Source organism: Ranitomeya imitator, chromosome 1 (genome assembly GCF_032444005.1).
Source record: "Ranitomeya imitator isolate aRanImi1 chromosome 1, aRanImi1.pri, whole genome shotgun sequence".
Classification (NCBI taxonomy): Eukaryota; Metazoa; Chordata; class Amphibia; order Anura; family Dendrobatidae; genus Ranitomeya; species Ranitomeya imitator.
The window spans coordinates 210,878,211-210,897,610 of record NC_091282.1 but is presented as its reverse complement, the minus strand read 5'-3'; the positions used below and the strand labels follow the sequence as shown (position 1 = coordinate 210,897,610).

The 19,400-nt window shown below is 37.3% G+C and overlaps 1 protein-coding gene across 7 annotated transcripts in view; it reads left to right on the top strand.

The window, feature by feature from the left end:
• Positions 1 to 19,400, top strand: part of ZNF608 (zinc finger protein 608) — a 116,100-nt gene that overhangs the window by 91,769 nt on the left and 4,931 nt on the right. For 4 of the 7 annotated variants that reach the window (XR_011318530.1, XM_069753712.1, XM_069753703.1 and 1 more), the window contains 6 exons: positions 12,640 to 12,727; positions 12,912 to 15,336; positions 15,682 to 16,090; positions 17,384 to 17,559; positions 18,077 to 18,230; positions 19,232 to 19,313. Coding sequence is in view for 6 of the 7 variants with exons in the window: in XM_069753712.1 (XP_069609813.1) it covers positions 12,640 to 12,727; positions 12,912 to 15,336; positions 15,682 to 16,090; positions 17,384 to 17,559; positions 18,077 to 18,230; positions 19,232 to 19,313 (3,334 nt within the window). In the remaining variant the exon portion in view is untranslated. Of the gene's footprint in view, positions 1 to 12,639; positions 12,728 to 12,911; positions 15,337 to 15,681; positions 16,091 to 17,383; positions 17,560 to 18,076; positions 18,231 to 19,231; positions 19,318 to 19,400 lie in introns of those variants that run through there. The other 3 variants (XM_069753721.1, XM_069753744.1, XM_069753754.1) reach the window with 3 other exon arrangements.

The window sequence follows — 19,400 nt, the reverse complement described above, 5'->3', positions numbered from 1 at the left end:
TTACATTGTAAAAGATACTTGTGATATTAAAGTGAAACACCGGCTTCCATGTTTGCTTCAAGTGTTTTTCTTAAAGGAATAGTGAAAGGTTAAAAGAGTAGAAAAACTGTAAGGGAACACAAGGGCAAAAAAGCAGGTTATACCCTTTTGTTTGCAAGGAGCGTAAAGTTGTGTGCAGGTACAATTCCTATGGGCACTTGACAATATGTTCTGCTGCTGTCTCAAGGCCGGGAATGATCTGCTCCAGGATAGTTGACCAATTTGGAAGACAAAATGATATTAGGCTGCAATGCTTTAATGAGGAATCCTTAGGGTCAAGATGAGTTGAAGAGTTTTTTTTTTCCAACACACGTTTCAATGCTAAACAGGAATCTTTATCAAATGAAAAAAAACAATTGCAATTATTTTTTTCACTTGAAAAGATGCAAGTCCAACGTTGAAATGTATTATGGAAAAAAAAGTGCAATATTTCTTTGGCTCTAAGAAGTCTTCAGTCCTATTCAGTGATTGAGGGTCTTCTTGTATGACTTTAAATGCAGTGAATGATAACTGTCAGTCACCAATAGGACAGTTTTACTCACATACAGCTCTGGCAAAAACCTTCCCATAAACATTGCAATGAGGAAATTCTGGAGAAAGCTATGCTCCTGTGCACAAAAACATGTAACAAAATGCACATTAACAGAAGAAAATTACAATATTTGATCAAATATTATCTTGCTAACATCATTACATCATTTGGCAAAATCTGAATTTGGTATATGTATATATACAGTACAGACCAAAGGTTTGCAAGAACCAAAAAGAAAAAAAAAACCCGTAGAAGCACTAGATACAGCGCGAAACGGCCGTCGTCGACCCCTGCACATTCCTGCTGTCACTGGACTTCCCCCGAGCCGTAAAGATGCTTTGTTACATGTCTCAATAAAGACTTTCCTCACTCCAGTATCAGTGAGTGCTGCCACATTTTTTCTATGAAAGGATTTAGACCAAAGGTTTGGACACACCTTCTCATTTAAAGATTTTTCTGTATTTTCATGACTATGAAAATTGTACATTCACACTGAAGGCATCAAAACTATGAATTAACACATGGGGAATTATATACTTAACAACAAAGTGTGAAACAACTGAAAATATGTCTTATATTCTAGGTTCTTCAAAGTAGCCACTTTTTGCTTTGATGACTGCTTTACACACTCTTGGCATTCTCTTGATGGGCTTCAAAAGGTAGTCACCGGGAATGGTTTTCACTTCACAGGCGTGCCCTGTCAGGTTTTATAAGTGGGATTTATAGCCTTATACATGGGGTTGGAACCATCAGTTGTTTTGTGCAGAAGTCTGGTGGATACACAGCTGATAGTCCTATAGAATAGACTGTTAGAATTTGTATTATGGCAAGAAAAGAGCAGCTAAGTAAAGAAAAATGAGTGGCCATCATTACTTTAAGAAATGAAGGTCAGTCAGTCCAAAAAATTGGGAAAACTTTGAAAGTGTCCCCAAGTGCAGTGGCAAAAACCATCAAGCGCTACAAAGAAACTGGCTCACATGAGGACAGCCCCAGGAAAGGAAGACCAAGAGTCACTTCTTCTTCTGAGGATAAGTTTATCTGAGTTACCAGCCTCAGAAATCGAAGGTTAACAGCTCCTCAGATTAGAGACCAGGTCAATGCCACACAGAGTTCTAGCAGCAGACACATCTCTACAACAACTGTTAAGAGGAAACTTTGTGTAGCAGGCCTTCATGGTAAAATAGCTGCTAGGAAACTACTGCTAAGGACAAGCAACAAGCCGAAGAGACTTGTTTGGGCTAAAGAACACAAGGAATGGACATTAGACCAGTGGAAATCTGTGCTTTGGTCTGATGAGTCCAAATTTGAGATCTTTGGTTCCAACCACCGTGTCTTTGTGCGATGCAGAAAAGGTGAACGGATGGACTCTACATGCCTGGTTCCCACCGTGAAGCATGGAGGAGGAGGTGTGATGGTGTGGGGGTGCTTTGCTGGTGACACTGTTAGGGAGTTTTTTCAAAATTGAAGGCATACTGAACTAGCATAGCTACCACAGCATCTTGCAGTGGCATGCTATTCAATACGGTTTGCGTTTAGTTTGACCATCATTTATTTTTCAACAGGGCAATGACCCCAAACACACCTCCAAGCTGTGTAAGGGTTATTTGACCAAGAAGGGGAGTGATGGGGTGCTACAACAGATTACTTGCCCTCCACAGTCACCAGACCTAAACCCAATTGAGATGGTTTGGGGTGAGCTGGACTGCAGAGTGAAGATAAAAGGGCCAACAAGTGCTAAGCATCTCTGGAAAATCCTTCAAGATTGTTATAAGACCATTCCCGGTAACTACCTCTTGAAGCTCATTAAGAAAATGCCAAGAGTGTGCAAAGCAGTCATCAAAGCAAAAAGTGGCTACTTTGAAGAACCTAAAATATAAGACATATTTTCAGTTGTTTCACACTTTTTTGTTAAGTATATAATTCCATATGTGTTAATTCATAGTTTTGATGCCTTCAGTGTGAATGTACAATTTTCATAGTCATGAAAATACAGAGAAATCTTTAAATGAGATGGTGTGTCCAAACTTTTGGTCTGTACTGTATAAGAGACCACCACATCAAAACCCTGTCATGGGCAGCCCAGTCTCCAGACCTGAACCCCATTGAAAACCTTTGGAATGTAATCAAGAGGATGGTGGATAGACACAAGCATTCAAACAAAGAAGAACTACTTAAATTTTTGCTCTAGGAGCAATGTGAAAGACTGGTGGAAAGCATGCCAAGACACATGAAAGCTGTGATTAAAATTCATGGTTATTCCACAAAATATTGATTTCTGAATTCTTCTTGAGTTAAAACATTAGTATTGTTGTTTCTAAATGATTAGAACTTGTTTGCATTTTTTGAGGCCTGAAAGCCCTGGTTATTTTTTTAGTTTGGACCATTTCTCCTTTTCAGAAAAGAAAACAAAATTTTTTGCTTGGAAATTCAGAGACTTCTTGTCAGAAGTTTAAAGACTAAAAGAACAATCTACATTTTACTCAAAAATATACCTATAAAGAGAAAAATCAGACAAACTGAACATTTCGCAGTGGTCTTTTTGCCAGAGCTGTACATAAAAGCACCAAGGATCTAAAAAAAAAAAATTACAAGTTATACTGAACATTTCTCATCAAATGTATATTTTATTCTGAAAATGTTTTCCTTCTCTATACTACATGTGCAATGTGATGGATTCCCTTTAAACTTTATGCAGACTATTTATATAACATTACTTTTCTTGTTTTACATTTGAATAATATAGGTTTTGACCTAGCTTTAAAACCTACAGTTACACGGCATTTGTTAGAGCTTGTCGTGGTATGTGTGATCTTTGTGGTTTTGATTTATTGTTTTACAAAGTGCCTTTGAGGGAAGAAAAGGTTAATTTGATGTATTTGCTTGCAAGGCTTACTATTGATCAAAACATTACCCTTCCTCCACTCATAGTTTTGTTCTGTTTCAAGAAGCCAAGATAATGATTTTTTTTGTGCATGTGAAATAAAAGATTATTCATGAAATGACATCGCAGGTAGTTAAAGAAGGAGTAATTTTATGTGACAGAGCTTTGTGTTTTTCAACTACGTTGACCTCAATTTCTTTTTTATTTTATTATTAATTATTAGCTACTAGATGGTGGCCCGATTCTAACGCATCGGGAATTCTAGAATTTGCATGTCAATGTAGTATATTGCACAGCCCATGTAGTATATTGCCCAACCATGTAGTATATTGCCCAGCCCCATAGTATATTGCCCAGCCATGTAGTATATTGCCTCGCCACGTACTATATTGCCCAGTGGCGTAGTATATTGCTCAGCCGCGTAGTATATTGCCCAGTCACATAGTATATTGCCCAGTCACGTAGCATATTGCCCAGTCACGTAGTATATTGCCCAGTCACGTAGTATATTGCCCAGCCACGTAGTATATTGCCCAGCGACGTAGTATACAGCACAGAACCATGCAGTATACAGTACAGACACGTAGTATACTGCCCAGTCACGTAGCATATTGCCCAGCCACATATGTAACAGGTTAAAAAAGACTTAAAATAAAAAATAAACATATACTCACCTTCCAAGGGCCCCCCTTGTAGTCCTGGTGCTTGTGTGCGGTGCACGCAGCAGCTTCCGGTCCCAGGGTTGGTATGAGCGCAGGACCTGTCATGACGTCGCGGTCACATGACCGTGATGTCATGGAAGGTCCTTCTCGCATAGCATCCTTGCCACCGGAACCTGCCGCTTGCACTGCCAAGGACAGCGCGCACGTCGGAGGGTGAAAATAACCTTTTTTTTTATTATTATTATTTGTAACATTAGATCTTTTTACTATTGATGCTGCATTTGCAGCATCAATAGCAAAAAGGTGGTCACACAGGGTTAATAGCTGCTTTAATGGAGTGCGTTACACCGCGGCATAACACGGTCCATTAACGCTGTCATTAACCCTTTGTGAGGGCTGACTGGAGGGGAGTATGGAGCCGGCACTGACTGCGGGGAAGAAGGAGCGGCCATTTTGCTGCCGGACTGTGCCCGTCGCTGATTGGTCATGGCTGTTTTGCAGCAACCAATCAGCGACTTGGATTTCCATGACAGACAGAGGCCGCAACCAATGAATATCCGTGACAGAAAGACAGACAGAAAGACAGACAAACGGAAGTGACCCTTAGACAATTATATAGTAGATTGTTCATTAAAAAGCATAAGTATAATAATGTAATATATTATAAAAAAAAACTGGCAAAGAATACACATTCAGTACATACAGTATTTCGCATCTGTAGAAAAACTATATTTATGACACATTAAAAACCTGTCTGGAACAAACTGTATAGATTGCAGAAGCAAATCTCTATTATTACAGACAGTAGAGTGTTCTGAGGATATTTGACAAGCTATGATGATTGCTTGCACAGGACATCTGTGACATAGATATGCTTTTATATTTTTTCACACCTTGATTTCTCTTGTTAAGCAATTATCACTCATGTCCAGCAGGGTCAATAAAGGGCCATTGAGTTTAGAACACAAGTTAAAGGGGTATTCCCTTCTCCAAGATCCTATCCCAATATGTACTAGATGTAATAATAATAATATTAGTAAATACCTACAATTAGAAATGTAGTATAGTTTTTTTTATTCACTATGTCTCTTTCCTCATGTGCAGGCATTGCAGGACCTTTGGTAACCATTGTAATGCCCACTGATAAAGTGATAGTTAGCTACTTGTTGGCGGCCATAACCATTTATACCTTAGGTCCTGCAATGCCTGCATATTAGGAAAGAGATATAGCAAATAAAAACTATACTACATTTACAACTGAAGGTATTTGCTAATATTATTATTATTGCACCTACTAAATGTCGTGTTAAGATCTTGCAGGTGGGAATACCCCTTAAAGCAATTTAAGCCTCATCACCTGTTGAAAAATATTTTTTATACAGTGTATTTGTATATATATATATATATATATATATATATATATATATATATATATACACACAAACACACACAGGTGCTTCTCTCAAAATTAGAATATTGTTAAAAAGTTATTTTCTTTCAGTTCTTCAATACGAAAAGTGAAACTCATAAATTATATAGAGTCATTACAAACAGATTGATCTATTTCAAGTGTTTATTTCTGTTAATGTTCATGATTATGGCTTACAGCCAATGAAACCCAAAAGTCATTATCTCAGTAAATTTTAATTTCAAAAAACACCTGCAGAGGCTTCCTAAGCATTTAAAAAGATCCATTAGTCTGTTTCACTAGGCTCCACAATCATGGGGAAGACTGCTGACTTGACAGATGTGCAGAAGGCAGTCATTGACACACTCCTCAAAAAGGGTAAGCCACAAAAGGTCATTTCTAAATAATCTGGCTGTTCACAGAGTGCTGTATCCAAGCATATTAATGGAAAGTTGAGTGGAAGGAAAAAGTGTGGTTGAAAAAGGTGCACGATCAACAGGGATAACCGCAGTCTTGAAAGGACTGTTAAGAAAAGGCCATTCAAAAATTTTGGGGAAATTCACAAGGAGTGCACTGTTGCTGGTGTCACTGCTTCAAGAGCCACCATACACAGACATATCCAGGACATGGGCTACAAGTGTCGCATTCCTTATGTCAAGCCACTCATGACCAATAGACAATGCCAGAAGCATTTTAACTGGGCCAAGGAGAAAAAGAACTCGACTGTTGCACAATGGTCCAAGGTGTTGTTTTCAGATGAAAGTAAATTTTACATTTCATATGGAAATCAAGGTCCCAGAGTCTGAAGGAAAAGTGGAGAGGCCACAATACAAGCTGCTTGAGGTCTAGTGTGAAGCTTCCACAATCAGTGATGGTTTGGAGAGCCATGTCATTTGCTGGCGTAGGTCCACTTTGTTTTATCAATACCAAAGTTAGCACAGCCGTCTAGCAGGAAATTTTAGAGCACTTCATGCTTCCCTCTGCCGACAAGCTTTTTGGAGATAAAAATGTCATTTTCCAGCATGAGTTGGCACCTAATCAGGTATTAATAAGATATTTGCCAAAAATACCAATACCTGATTAAAAAATAAAAATATCACTGTGCTTGATTGGCTAGCCAACTCGCCTGACCTTAACCCCATAGAGAATTTATGGTGTATTGTCAAGAGGAAGATGAGTGACACCAGACCCAACAATGCAGACCAGCTGAAGGCTGCTATCAAAGCACCCTGGGCTTCCATAACACCTCAGCAGTGCCACAAGCTGATTGCCTCCATGCCATGCCACATTGATGCAGTAATTGATGCAAAAGGAGCCCCGACCAAGTACTAAGTGCATTTACTGAACATACATTTCAATAGGCCAGCATTTCGGATTTCAAAATAATTTTTCAAGCTGGTGTTATAAAGTATTCTAATTTACTGAAATAATAACTTTTTGGTTTTCATTGGCTGTAAGCCATAATCCTCAACATTAACAGAAATATACAGCTTTAAAGGGAATCTGTCACCCCATTTTTGGCCTGTAAGCTGTGGCCACCGCCATCAGGGGCTCATCTACAGCATTCTGTAATGCTGTAGATAAGCCCTCGATGTAACCTGAAAGATAAGAAAAACAAGTTAGATTATACTTACCCAGGGGCGGTCACGATGTGGTCCGGTTTGATGGGTGTCGCAGTCCTGGTCCATCTCCACCCATCTTCATATGATGATGTCTTCATCTTTGCTTCCTGTCACGGGTCCTGCGCAGACATACTTTGTCTGCTCTATTGAGGGCAGAGCAAAGTACTGCAGTGCGCAGGTGTTGGGAAAGGTCAGAGAAAACCTGAAGACCTACTTCTTCACACAAGCCTACAACCTGCAGTAACCATCAATTGACCAATCCGCTGCACGACCAGTTCAACCCTCACCTACTGTATCCTCACCTATCCCTTGTAGATTGTGAGCCCTCACTTGCAGGGTCTTCTCTCCTACTGTACCAGTCGTGACTTGTATTATTTAAGATTATTGTACTTATTTTTACTATGTATACCCTTCCTCACATGTAAAGTGCCATGGAATAAATGGCAGGGTATAAAAATGATTTTGTTGGGCTCAACCTTCCTGCTTCCTGTCCCGGGTATACTGGGTATACTGGGTGATTGTTGCCGGTATACCGGCTGCTCGTATGGGAATTGTATGTTTTGCGCCTGCGCTGGATTTTCAGCAAACTTTATTCTATTCCTCAGACCTTTAATGCGCAGCTGCATACATTTTCGTTCCAACGCATGCACAGTTTGGAGCTAAAATCAACTTTATTGTCACTGACAAACCGCCGTGAAAAACAACTACTACTACCTCTTGCTCACATGGCTCTTTGCTGGACTTCCAGGTGTCCCATTCATGGGATCTGAGCACTGGTCTCCTTCTCTGTCTCTTCATTTGCTAGGTGGATAACAGGTTTTGTATAGCAACAGGACTGGGGCATTGGACAAGATACACACAGTTGGGTCATTAGATGTGTCATTTAAGTTTTCTTTCAAGACCTTGTTTTACATCTTGGATACTATTATCCCCTTTTTGTCCGAGCATGGTCTTTATTGTGTGCTTATTTGTGTCCATGTATGCTGATTTTTTTTATTTATTTTTGTACAGGACATATATGCATATATATACCCTTTCCCACCACATATTTTATATGGTACTGTGAATAGATGGGGGCTGCTCTTATTGATATTTTTTCCTGTATTTAACATTTATTGTTGAGTCCATGTACACAGCATCGAGCATATTTTTGGTAGTAACGGGATGTCCATGATTCATATTATTGGACATGGCCTTTGGGGATTTTCAGAACTGTTTTAAATGTTTTTAAATTGTTGTGTTTGTAGTGTCATGCTTTTTCCATAATAAATTGAGTCTTTAATTTGTTTGGGTGTTCCCTAGTTATATGGGCATTCTTTTACTGCCCATGGGTGAACCCCACACTTTAAAAATCTTCTTCATTATCATATAAGTGGTGCCCTCCACATTTTCTCTAATTATTGGAATAAATGGCGCTATAATAGTAACAATATATCTATAGAGAAATCTGCAAAAATCTTCTCAGAGATATGTTCCTGGCTCAGCATAGATCTTATGTCCAATTTCTATTTTAAATGTTCTGCAGAAGATTTTCCATGAGGTTGGGAATATCAAATGTTTCTGATCAGTGCAATGTTCAATACTTTCTCTTTAAGCATGACTTGAACATTGACCAAAAACCTCTCCTGAACATAAACTTGAGATCTCTTTCAGTAAATTCCATCAACTCATCACCACCTTATAAGTGTGGGGATCTCCTCATGTTCCCCAACATACATTTGTCATCAGGAAAAAACAAGCATTCATTTCAAGGTTTTTTTTATCGTATCCATCATGGAAATATATGTAGTAGCAACTTTCAGCATATTTTTGAGGAGCCAGCTGATCGAATGTATTCTGCAGTTGTCTTTGACTATAACTATTTATAGTGGCTTATATACTGTACATAGACCTGGTTTTGGCTTTTTCTTTATTTTGTACATTTTCTATCTTTTGTATAATTTTTAACCTTTATTTAAAGTTAATGATTTTCCCATTGAAAGCTTTATCAACAATAGAGTAATAATTAGATAAAACTAAAACATTAACAACATTTTTTCCTTTTTCTAAGGCTTTAGCCTCAGATCTCAGTCCAACAAGTCACAGACAATTGCTTGTGGCAAGCATTGACCAAACTCTGGTTGGCTTATGTTGAAAATATTGAAGCCCTCAGGGAAAAGGAAATAATAAAAGCCTTTTACTAAGGAGTTAGTTTAAGTATTTGTGCAAGATTTCTGTTTTATATTAGTCTTTGAATGCTCTTCTTGTGTCTTTTATGTTTTCTTTCAAGCAATTTAAACTATACATATGTGCTAGATCAGAGACTTTGTAACACAGTCATTCGGTTTACTTTGTAGAGTTCAAAATACATAAGGCGTATTCCTGTGCTATAAATATAAGAGGTTGGTAGTAGTTTTAAGGCACTCTAGGTCCTGACACATTCTTGCCTGGTAAGCAGCTGTTCTAGATATTGCAAAATAGCTTTACACTTTAAGCTGAAAATGTTCTAATTTTATTACCTTAGCCATTTCTAAAAAGTATTGTCCAATTAAACCTTAATTAAAGCAGGGGCAGCAGAAAAATATTAGATATATTACAATTTCAATATATTTAAATTAGTATCATGGATTTAGATAAGATAAGGTGAGATAGATGCATGTTTGTGCTACATTTTTGGACTAGGTTTTTCTTTAGATTTTGTATGTGTAAAGGTACCATCACACTAGACGATATCACTAGCGATCCGTGACGTTGCAGCGTCCTCGCTAGCGATATCGTCCAGTGTGACAGGCAGCAGCGATCAGGCCCCTGCTGTGCTGTCGCTGGTCGGGGAAGAAAGTCAAGAACTTTGTTTCGTCGCTGGACTCCCCACAGACATCGCTGAATCGGCGTGTGTGACACCGATTCAGCGATGTCTTCGCTGGTAACCAAGGTAAACATCGGGTTACTAAGCGCAGGGCCGCGCTTAGTAACCCGATGTTTACCCTGGTTACCATCGTTAAAGTAAAAAAAACAAACACTACATACTTACCTACCTCTGTCTGTCCCCGGCACTGTGCTTCTCTGGTCTGGCTGTGAGCACAGTGGCCGGAAAGCAGAGCGGTGACGTCACCGCTCTGCTTTCCGGCTGCCCGGCGCTCACAGCCAGACCAGAGAAGCAGAGCGCCGAGGACAGACAGCTGTAGGTAAGTATGTAGCGTTTGTTTTTTTACTTTTAGGATGGTAACCAGGGTAAACATCGGGTTACTAAGCGCGGCCCTGCGCTTAGTAACCCGTTGTTTACCCTGGTTACCGGGGACCTCGGGATCGTTGGTCGCTGGAGAGCTGTCTGTGTGACAGCTCTCCAGCAACCACACAGCGACGCTGCAGCGATCCGGATCGTTGTCGGTATCGCTGCAGCGTCGCTTAGTGTGACGGTACCTTAAGGCTAGGGATACACAAGGAATTTTGTCACAGTATATAATTGTAAAGTTGCATTACAACAGTGCATTTATTGATTTCCAATTGGCATGAGTGAAGACCTGTGAATTCATATGGTTGTTAATTGGCTGTCTCAAAAAAATATCCCTGTTGGATTTTTGAAAACAGGATGCAGGTGACATTATCTACAAAAAAATTGAACTCCAGTCACATTCAGCTCACATGTGTGCCATGTACGTGATGTAGTTTTTTTTTACGGACAAATTGCAGCTCAAAAATATTCTCACAATAGCAAGTCACAGGGAACTGCACAAATATTTTTGCTTCTGTGACTTGTACAAAACTTGCCTTTGTGTGACAAGAGTCGTGAAGCAGCATTATTACATAGTAGAAATAACAGACTATTAGTAAAATCTCAAATACCATTTTCAAAACAAAGCATGAAGTTACCGTTGGCTAATGAGATTGTATTGGCAATGTCAATTTATCGTTTCAGGCATGTTTTATTCTTTTACTAATACAAATAGCTTTATATTATAGGTTTACTAGAAAGTTTGGCAATTTTGGTAATTTAGGGTTGTATATTGAATGATGAAATGAAATGACCCAATTGGAACATGCTGTGCAAGACAAAGATAGAAGCAAAAATGTGTATCTGGGTCAGCCTAGTTAATTCCTGCTACTGTTTATTATGTCACGTTTTGCAAGTTTTTAAGGTTGTTTATATCACTTTTTCATTATACTTTCACTGTACATTTACATCAAGCAGTAAACTTTTGAGACATCTAATTTAATTGGACAGCACATTAGGCCACAAGTTGGAAAATCAATGTCATATTTCAGATCAGCAGAACCTATTGTGAGTACATTGAACATATATCGCAGAAGAAAGAAGAGATCAGTTGTAATGTCGATGGATTGCATAGGTGAACATGATTTATTTTTACAAAAGAGTATCAATATAGGCTGTGCACAAAAACAATAGTCAAAAAAAATCTGTGTCATACATATAAAAGGTGAACCTATTGTTTTGTCTTCATTGGTTGTTATAGATGAGACCTGATTCATTTTGCCCTGAAAAAAGCACTTTATATTGAGCATTTTTAGCATATAAAAAGAGAATCTGTCAGTAGGATCAACCCTTTTAAGCCTTCTATATCGACAGGTAGGTCATAGAAAGTTGTACAAAATGATATCTTGATATCTGCAATCCAACGTTTAATTCCAGAGTAATCCACATTTTTCTTAATATGTAAATTAGTTTTTAATATATATGGGCAGGACAGAGATCTCCAGAAAAATCTGCATCCAGAGCATTTTTTTTTAAATGAAAGGTGGCATTACTAGTTTGAGACATGTAGATCAGGAGAGCAGACTGTCAGTTATTATATGTCTCACACTCATAACGTTCCTTTCGTTTACAATAAGCTGTGGAGGCAGATTTTCAGGAAGATCAGTGTCTGGCCCATGGATCTTAACAGCACATTTAAATATTTAAACAATTGATTTCTAAGAAGCCATTCATCAGATTATAGATATCAAAGCATCATCTTATTCAACTTTCTATGACCTGCATGGCTATATAGATGGCTTAGGAGAATTGATCCTACTGACAGATTTTCTTTAATACTAAATAATATTTTAGGGGTTCATAATATCTTTGTACATGCAACATAATTATTCTTTCTATGAGGAATCTATAAACCAATTCAATTTTAAACACCTAACTTTTTTTTAGGAAAAAACTTTCTTTTATGGTTAAATGCAGAAGTTACTTTGTGTTTTTTTTTCATTTTGTAAGCTAGCACTTAGATGTTCTGTTTGACTGTTAAGTGAAAGCAATTATGTGTAATAATAGTAACACTAAAAGGTAGTGTTTTACAGCAGGACATGGCAAAAATATTTCCTGCTGTCAATCCTATCTCGATTGTGCATACATATATACAGTTTCCTGTGGGTTTTAGACTGAGGTTGCTAAAACCAAAAAAAGGAAGCAAGGCAACCACAGCTACTAAAACATAGTAAACTGAATCTTTGAAACTACTCCTAATCTGGAAAAATGCGTAAATTTAAATGAATTTTCTTTTTATATGCAGGTGTACTAGTTGTGAATGTCACATGGCGGAATAAAACATATGTTGGTACTTTATTGGACTGCACAAAGCATGACTGGGCTCCTCCAAGGTAAGCTAGTGACTATCAATAAAGCCTATTACTCCTTCAATTATGATAAACCATTCCTAAATATGATAAACTTTTTTTTACATATTTTGTTTTATTCAATGCTGTATGTTTTAGAATGTATAAACTGTAAACCTTTTTCATAAAATAATTGAATATGTATCTAAGTGTGGAATTTCATTTCTAGGTTTTGTGATTCACCAACAAGTGACCTTGAAATGCGTGGAGGTCGTGGTAGAGGGAAACGGGCAAGGTCTGCAGCTACAGCAACAGCACCTGCCCCAGGCAGTGAAGTAAATTTTCCAGAAATTAGAGGACTTCAAAATAAAAACAGAGGTGGTGCAAATGGGAAAGGGAGGCGCGGAAGCATTAATACAAGTGGACGTAGGACACCACCAAATTGTGTCATTGAGGATATTAAAATGAGTCCTTCACCTGTTGGTAAAAGGAAAAGTAGGCCTGCAATGGAGCTAGACCCGACTTCCAGTTCAGAGGACAATAAATCAGGGAAGAGAGTTCGAACTAACTCTCGTAGCATGCCAACTACCCCACAGGGAAAAAATGACTCTTTTTTGGACCAAGGCTGCTCTTCTCCAGTTTTAATAGACTGTCCACACCCAAATTGCAACAAAAAATATAAGCACATAAACGGACTTCGTTATCACCAGGCACATGCACATTTGGATTCAGACAACAAGCTGGAATTTGAGCAAGACAGTGAGGATAAAGTTTCAGATTGTGAGGAGGCACTAAGCAATGTGGCACTTGAATGCAATGAGTCAAGCACAAGTTTGGAACAATTAAAAGCGCCCATGTCTCCTGGTTTACAAAGTGCTCCTGGTACACCAAAAGGCAAAAGAGAATTGGCAAACAATTGCACTAATCAAATTAGCAATTCAAAAACTGGCAAAACTTCTGGGAAAAAGAAAGGATTGAATGTGGAACTTAATAGCCTTCCTATCATATCCAACATGTCAGTTACACTGGACAATTGTGCTTTAGATGGCAGTCTCACTGTAGAAATGCCAAAACTGGAAGCAGAGGGAATAATAGATAAGAAAAATGAAAAGAATAAAAAATCAAACTGCAAGGTTGATAAAAATCTTTCAAAGCTTAAAACCACTAGGCCAATTGCTCCAGCGCCAGCTCCTACACCTCCTCAATTAATAGCAATTCCTAGTGCAGCATTTACAAACACTACAACAGGCACAATGCCAGGATTGCCATCTTTAACTACTGCTGTTGGCCAGGCAACACCAAAGAGTCCCCCATTAAAACCTATTCAACCAAAGCCAACAATTATGGGAGAGCCAAGCAGTGTAAATCCCTCTCTTACATCACTTAAAGACAAAAAGAAAAAGGACAAAAGAAAATTAAAGGAAAAAGAAAGTAAAGAAGCACTAAGTCCTCTGGACGAATCTAAAATTTGCAAAGTGGAAGATTCAAAAGGATCTCCCAAAGATTTATGTGGACATTTTTTAAAAGAACATATTAATAAGAGTGATTCTATTACTAATGGACTGCCAGAAACTCAAGAAAGCCGAATGGCTAGTATTAAAGCTGAAGCAGATAAAGTGTATACATTTACAGACAATGCACCAAGCCCATCTATAGGAAGTGCCTCCAGGGTTGAGTGTAGCACTGTGATAAATGGACAATCTACTATTGCACCATTGCACGTCTTGACACAAAATGGTGGAGATAGTTCTACTACGAAGACAAATAGTCCTGCATATTCTGATATTTCAGATGCTGCTGATGATGGGGGCTCTGACAGTAGGTCAGAAGGTATGCGGTCAAAGACTAGCTCTCCTGCGGATATTTTATGTAATAAAGACAATCTTGTTAAGGGTCATTCTACACCCATTTCACAATCATCTCAAGTAAAAGAATCTCACTCTCCATACTACCATGGCTATGACCCTTACTATTCACCATCTTATGTACACCCTGGCCAGGCCAATACTCCAGTGAATGGAAATATAATCACTAACCAGGGCGGAAAATGTAAAAAAGAGGAAGAAGAAGAAGTTGAAAAGAAAGAGAAGACTGAAAGCTTAGATGCTAAAAAGACTGAAGCTAATCCCAGTACCTTGCCACCTCAGCATCAATCTGTCATTACACAACGACACCCTGCATTAGCCCAGTCACTTTATTATGGACAGTATGCATATGGTCTCTATATGGACCAAAAGTCTTTAATTGCATCAAATCCAGCCTATAGACAGCAGTATGAAAAATATTATGAAGACCAGAGAATGGCTGAGCAAAAAATGACACAAACAGGAAGAGATTGCGAGAGAAAATTTGACAATTCACCTAAAGAGCTAGTTAAAGAAGATGTAAAGCTAAAGAATATGCCATCATCTACAATTTCAAAAGCACCTTCAACTCCAGAGCAAGTTAAGATTAACACAAAATTGACAATATCCAATAAAACAGAAGATTCTGTAAAACCCCAACTCCTATCAAATCATCACCAAGTACAGTGTGATAGCTACAAAGCAAAGCAAATGGAGAACCATCAGCTTATAAAAGAGGCAGTGGAAATGAAATCTGTCATGGACTCTATGAAACAAACTGGAGTAGATCCAACTGTAAGATATAAACCGGTAAGAGATCAAAGTAAAGTTACAGTAAATTCTATGTTCCATTATATTATTTTTTTGCATTTATAAATATAGATTGTAGTTACTATGGATGAATGCAAGTTTACATTTTAATATGAAGAGGACTAGCATAGATAATTGATAGAGAATAGTTCTCAATAGCTCTCAAGAAAAGTTTGAAATATCTAAAAATGTTGTTCATCCATATCAAGTAAATTCTAATTGGTAGTAGGAAAAATATAATCAATAACATTTTGGATGTTAATTTTACATATTTTTCCACAGGATCGAAATGATAGCTTGCTAGCAACTATACTTATTTAAACACATATTTAATTTTTTTTTAAGGAGTCTGATTCCCGATCATGGCACCATTACATTTACCAGTCAAAGTATCTTGAGCAGCAAAAAGCCGAGGAAATAGAACGTGAAAGAAAAATAAAAGAGGAAAACTCAAAAACTCCCATTAAAGAGACTGTTGTACCAGTTCCATTACAAGTCACAAAAGAGGAGGCCAAAGATGTCAAGCGCCCTGAATCTCAGTTAGTGGAAGATAGCAAGAGTAAAAATGATGATCGGAAAACTCCTGTAAATTGGAAGGATTCGAGAAATGCAAGAGTTGCTGTTTCATCGCCTATGAGTCAGCAGCATCAATCATATATTCAATATTTGCATGCATACCCGTATACACAGATGTATGATCCAAACCATCCAGCATATCGGGCGGTGTCTCCTGTTTTAATGCATAGCTATCCAGGTGATTTTTTTTTAATTTATACTTTTGTTTAAGAAAATTATTCTTAATATTACAATACGAAATTAATTAATCTTTAAACAAACTCTTCTCTTGGATATATATATATTTTTTTTTTTTGATATTGGCAACACTTTTTATGCCTGTCTTAATATGATCTTTTTCTATAAATATTTTGATATTGCCATACTTTTCTTTCTAGGATTCTTATTGAAAAGAAATAAATATTTTCCATAAATTTAATAAAAAATAGGATTTTAGTCATACAGCACCTATTTAATTTTCAGTCATATGCGGAGAATTTCAGGGAAAGTTCTGAATTGCTTAGTAGCCTCAATAAACTTAAAAGAAATACTAATTCCTGTGGGAATTGCGTGTTACTTCCAACTATTGCTTAGTCAAGCATTCTTATCTGTTTTAAGTTTGAAGACAATAGTTCAAAATGGCAGGCATTTGGAAGTGGAACCGGAAATTTAACAATCTGCATTTTATAGTCCCAATAAAATAAAAAGGTTATATACAGCTTTCGCAAAAATTAAGAGACCACTGCAAAATGTTCAATTTGTCTTATTTTTCTCTTTATAGGTATATTTTTGAGTAAAATGTAAATTGTTCATTTAGTCTATAAATTTCTGACAACATGCCTCTGAATTGCCAATCAATAAATTTCGTTTTTTTTTTCTGAAAAGGAGAAGTGGTCAAAATTACAAAAAACCCCAGTGTTTTCAGACCTCAAATAATGCAAGGAAATCAAGTTCATAAGCATTTAGAAACAACAATACTAATGTTTTAACTCAGGAAGAGTTCAGAAATCAATATTTTGTGGTATAACCATGAATTGTAATCACAGATTTCATGCGTCTTGGCATGCTTTCCACCAGTCTTTCACACTGCTTCTGGCACAAAAATGTAAGCAGTTCTTCTTTGTTTGATGGCTTGTGACTATCCATCATCCTCTTGATTACATTCCAGAGGTTTTCAATGGGGTTCAGGTCTGGAGATTGGGCTGCCCATGACAGAGATTTGATGTGGTGGCCTCTTTATTTTTGCCAGATCTGTATATATATATATATATATATATATATTCCGAATTTAAATGTTGATGTATACCCCTCCTCACATGTTAAGCGCCATGGAATAAATGGCGCTATAATAAATTATATATATATATATATATATATATATATATATATACCAAATTCAGATTTTGCCAAATGATGTTGACAAGATAATATTTCATCAAATATTGTAATTTCCTTCTGTTAATGTGCATTTTGTTACATTTTTGGTGCACAGGAGCATACCTTTCTCCAGGATTTCCTCATTACAATGTTTATGGGAAGGTGTCAGGAAGAGATGAATCTGAGAAAGCCAGCACTAGCCCCAGCATTAACTCCAAATCAACTTCTGAATCAAAAGCACTAGATTTACTACAGCAACATGCAAACCAGTACCGCACCAAGTCTCCTGCTGTAAGTTCATACACTCCTATATTGATATAAGCTACAAGAGTCTTAATCGAGATCTTTGTTTTAAATTAATTCATCTTTAGAATAAAAAATAAATGGAAATTCTTATATTTTGGCACAAACTGTTGACTAGAAAAATATAATGTATTTAATTCTATGTGTAGTCTACTAGACAGGACAATGTAGAGATTAGATTACTGTAATAAGGTAGATAACTATATACTGGTTGCTGATTTTGCGACCTGAGCTTTTTCCCCACATGTATGGTCTAGATAGAAAATAAGTGAAAGACAACATTGGTGCTTGGCGACCACCTTACTTATACTTAAGCTTGAGCAGATACCATTTATTGATATTAAGCAGGTGCCACAATTTATATGTTTGGCATTTCCATTGAAGTCCAAATCTATAGCAAACTTAACATTCCTTAGTAACAAAATTAACAAAAAATAATGTATTTTATAAAACTGATCCATCCTAATACAATCATACTAAAGTGGTTGTTTTATTTCTCACACAGTTGGCAGAAAAAGCTTCTACTGAACGGGAGCGAGAGAGTGAGAGAGAAAGAGACCGGCATTCTCCTTTTAGCCAACGACATCTCCATACACATCATCATACACATGTTGGCATGGGATATCCCTTGATACCAGGGCAATATGACCCGTTTCAAGGTTAGTGTCCTTTCATTTTTTAAGTTTGTATTCATTCACATCTCTGTGAAGCTAATGGTTGTGTAACTCATTTTGGCCATGATCTTATCCTGCGATTATTTCTGATTGTTTGTAACCAGAGTCCAAATAATTCACACTAAAACAAATTCATATTCTCTTTTTCTATCCTTGATCAAGTAGGAATGTCATTGTATACAAAGTTTAATTTGTGTGCATGTCACCCCCTCCCCCCAATAATGTACAAAGCAGTGAGAATTTCTATTCACTTTGAGAGACATCTGGTTGCTTTGAATATATATTATAGTTATTTTTCTTTGTTCAATAAAGATACTGCAAATGTTGGCATTTGCTTCTCAATGTGTAAAGGTCTTTGTTACCAAATACTATAAGTGCTCTGCATGCATTAAAGTAAGGCAAATAGTGAGAAATAAAATATCAACCAGATGCATGGAAATTTAAAAAATCATAATGGACATTACTACAAAATGCTTTCTTAACCCTGCTGTTCTGTTGGTCAAAAATGACCGACCTTGAACTTCAATATTCTTTAAAATATTCAAGATGCGGCTCTGAAACCCGTGGCCGACCGACCCATCCTCATTTAAGTCAATCAACCACAAGTTTCAGAACCGCATCTTGAACACCCCCAAAAATACCAAAGTTCAAAATAGGTCTCCCCAGACCGAACAGAACAGCAGGGTTAAACCGTCTGCAATAAAAGATTTGTTTTCTGTAAAATACCATGGCGCATCTGATATCAAAAGTATATAACTTCTTTTGTCAAAGTTAACTATCACAACTCAAAACCGAGCTAAACGGTGGACATGTGCTTTTTTCCACAGCTCACCAACACCCCCACCCCCCAAAAAAAAGTAAAAACTAAATATTTTATTTTAATCCTATTGATGATGTTACTATTCTATATGTAAAAAGGGAACAGAGTTTGTGATGCATGTGCACTGCATTCAAGTGAATGTTCTCACATGGGGCTTTTCCTCTAGGGTTGACCTCTGCTACCCTTGTTGCCACTCAGCAGGTGGCTGCTCAGGCATCTGCATCCGGTATGTTTCCTACACAAAGAAGGTAATTAGAGTGTCTCCTAGTAATCGAGATTGTGTGTGTATAATATACATCTATATAATATATATAACATGTATATAATATATGTAC